The sequence below is a fragment of the Lathyrus oleraceus genome, chromosome 5, assembly GCF_024323335.1.
Source record: "Lathyrus oleraceus cultivar Zhongwan6 chromosome 5, CAAS_Psat_ZW6_1.0, whole genome shotgun sequence".
Taxonomy (NCBI): Eukaryota; Viridiplantae; Streptophyta; class Magnoliopsida; order Fabales; family Fabaceae; genus Lathyrus; species Lathyrus oleraceus.
In genome coordinates this window covers 251,788,118-251,791,303 of record NC_066583.1, presented here as the reverse complement: position 1 = coordinate 251,791,303, position 3,186 = coordinate 251,788,118, and the positions used below count along the sequence as shown (strand labels likewise).

Sequence of the window (3,186 nt, the reverse complement as noted above, 5' to 3'; positions counted from 1 at the left end):
AGAGTTTTAAAGGCCTCTTTAGAGACTTCATGATCCTCTTTAGAGTTTTCTTCTTCGTTCATTTCTCTCCTCCTTGGCCGGAGAACTTCGGGAGGAGTTTGACAGCCCCTTCCTCCTTTGAGATATGGGGAAGAAGTATGAAGTCTATGTCGTCGGTGACTTGGAGATTTTTGGACTTCTTCTAGATCCTTTCTTGGCTCTACAGTTTTATGTGATGTCGCCTCCAACAAGGTGTTGTTTTTTGAAATGGCATTATGCATATCCGAGTTAATCTATCTGTAAACGCCTGGGGATTTTATTGTTCAACCATCTGGTACATGTTATTCAACAACTCATTAGCTCATTGCATGCTAAGATAAGCCTGGAAGAGTTGGAAATCGGGGAGTGTTTCGCATCCGGTGACAGCAAGTCGTAACGTATGTCTGAAGAAAGGTTCGCCTAGATGGAATTGTGGAGATCTGGATCTGATTCGGTTGAATCGAGAAGTGATGACTCATGGAAATCATAGGAATCAAAAGTCGATTCCAACAAACGACACAAATGTTCTCCTAAGGAACTATATGAAGACTAGAGAGGTTGATTTCATAGTGAGTTCTAGTGGAATATGACTGATCTACAAGATTAACATTCCAACACTCAAATTAGTAAGATAGTGAGAATCGAATTTGAATGAAAATGATATGATCCTCACAAAGTGGCACGCTTTCTCTCTAAATAGGATAAATGGTTGGTAACGACGTTTGTGTGCTACCGAGCTTTGCTTGTTGGGACTTGCAGCCGGCCCATAACAAATGATGTTGATCAAAAGTTAATTGTAGGTCATTTAAGCATAAAAATCAACAAAACAATAAATTAGAGGCCAGAAAACATGTTCAATAGCAAAAGTTTTAAATTCTCAAATTTAAGTTCATTCCTGTAAAAAAAAACTTTAAAGGTGAGATTTCATTTGGAAAGTGAAAATAGTTTATATGAGAACCCCGGTACAATCTTGTTCATATAGGTTCGGGTCTTGTTAAATTGTACAGATGGTAACAAGCTTGAACCAGGATTACCAATTGCAATTTATTTCTCACACCAGTTTCAACAAGCAGGCTAGAAAACATCATGACTTCATAAAACTTCAGCAACAATTAACACAACAAACAGGACAATGTTATTCTCAACCACAGCATACATGGGGTTCAGGCAGAGAGATCAAACACAATTTTGTTTTCTAAATGCACGACAATAATACTGAGTTTTTGACACAACATATGTCACATAAGAATTCAACCATGTTATTAATCCAAAGCAACTTAATTGCGACTTGGATCAGTGAAGAAGCCGTTGATGCCAGGCATAATCTCTGGTGACCTGTTGCGTGAAAACTTCCTCAACAAATGTTCGGTATACTTCTCTCCCTCAGAAAAGTTCTCCAACACTCCTGCAGCTCGGCCCTGCTTGTTCACCCTAAAACCATGAAAAAAACAAACAAACAAACAAACCATTATGCTGCTTCAAAAACTAAATCAAACATCAATAGCTATATCTCTGCGTAAAACTGAGATAAGAGTTCTGTCAAACCAGAACAAACTCGGGAATACGAATATTAATTAGTCTCAGTTTTGCTAAACAATTTATTTGTAACTTATAGCACAAACACATATCAAGTATAAACGCTAACATATAAGCTATTTATGTAACAAAAAATAAAATAATTATAGCAACAGCTGGAAGCTGTTATAATCTTTCTTGAAAAACATATGAAAATATGTTGGAAACAACTTATGATTATGAATATTGTCCTAAGCTGTTTTCATAAGTTCGCGCAAAACTTATGTCAATAGATAAGCTCCGAAGAGTCAACCAAGTGAAACCAACAGCTTTTAAATCATGCAAGACCCAACCGCAAAACTTAGTTTCATAAATTTGAAAAATAAGCCTCGATTCAAGCATTAGAATATTATCAATGGTTAAAGATCTATTTACAGCATAGCAAAAATAGAAAGGGGATATTCAATTTTCCATGTCCCCTTATTTCAAGAAAAAATAAATCGGATAATTACATAGGGTCAAAGTGATAAAGCTTACTGTAAATGAAAACATTACTTTCCGATCTGTGATAAGTCAAAGTCCAAAGAAGAGAAAAAATCAATAATTTCAAAGATCAATAACCATCATGCAATAATTCGGGTACAACGAGAGAGAGAGAGATATACCTGACTTCAGGGTTGATGCACATGTGACGAGCCATAGAAAACCCACAGATCCCAATAGCAGCTCCAACCGCAAAGAACAGCGGGTACACCTGAAAGTGAAACAAATAAAAAAAGCGAAACCCTAACTCTTACAAAAATGCGAAGTAAATAGACGATTACATATATGATGGATGGAAAAGGACTCACCTCGGGCCTGACCCAGCGATTAGCCATGGATTGCAGTATAAGAGAAGATAAAAGAGAAAGAGAGAGGAGTGGTTGGAGTGAAAATGGAGCTAGAGAACACAAGAAGAGGGAGCAGGAGGTTATATATTAAAATATGATCTTACAAATAAAATATTAAAATGTTAGAATATACGCATAGACGCAACCTTGTTATTGGTGCTTACCATTTACTACAATTTACAACTTGCTTGTTTGGCCGTAAGGATAGTAATACCGCGTCACTCAATCCCATGTATTGCAAATGCAAACTGTCAACTGCATTTAATATCAAAAAGGCTAACATTTTATTTTATGAAATTTTGTTATAATTTTGTTTTTGGTCAAAAAATTTGTTAGAATATTAAATTAAAAAAATATGTGTTTAAAAATATGCATTCAATTCTTTTAAAAGAGTATATACTAATTGTGATATGCTTAATGTGTGTTTTTATGACAGAACTCATTCAATTTAGAATGACTCTTAATTAGAAAGTAATTTGGCTCATTCTACTCACAAAAATGTTTAAGAAGAGGATATATTTTCCATGAAAATCACATAAATAAGCAGATTCATACCGGATTGAATAATTATCTACTTAAATAATTGAGGATTGGGGATGAATATCTTAATATTCATTCCGGCCCATACATATATAATATATATTTATATATTATAATTTACACTATTATATAAAAATAAATGCTTATTAATTTTTAAAAATACATCAATTTTAAACTATTACATATAAGTGATTATTTATTTCCTAATTCTTAACAATTTAAA

General features: G+C 34.1%; 1 protein-coding gene across 1 annotated transcript; it reads right to left on the bottom strand.

Moving 5' to 3' along the window:
• Window positions 1–1,093: 1,093 nt before the first annotated feature.
• On the bottom strand, window positions 1,094–2,618 carry LOC127083577 (uncharacterized). The gene is made up of 3 exons (XM_051023890.1): window positions 2,385–2,618; window positions 2,199–2,287; window positions 1,094–1,449 (listed from the first exon to the last, which is right to left on the bottom strand). The coding sequence occupies exons 1-3, from the start codon at window positions 2,409–2,411 to the stop codon at window positions 1,296–1,298; spliced, it is 270 nt and encodes an 89-aa protein (XP_050879847.1). The 5' UTR covers window positions 2,412–2,618; the 3' UTR covers window positions 1,094–1,295.
• Between the last annotated feature and the right edge of the window lie 568 nt (window positions 2,619–3,186).

Coding starts and splice junctions, on each gene's coding strand:
- LOC127083577 (XM_051023890.1), bottom strand. CDS start 2,411: ATGGCTAATCGCTGGGTCAGGCCCGAG. Junction 2,288..2,384: donor ATCGCTGGGTCAGGCCCGAG/GTGAGTCCTTTT, acceptor TTTCACTTTCAG/GTGTACCCGCTGTTCTTTGC. Junction 1,450..2,198: donor TGCATCAACCCTGAAGTCAG/GTATATCTCTCT, acceptor TCATGGTTTTAG/GGTGAACAAGCAGGGCCGAG.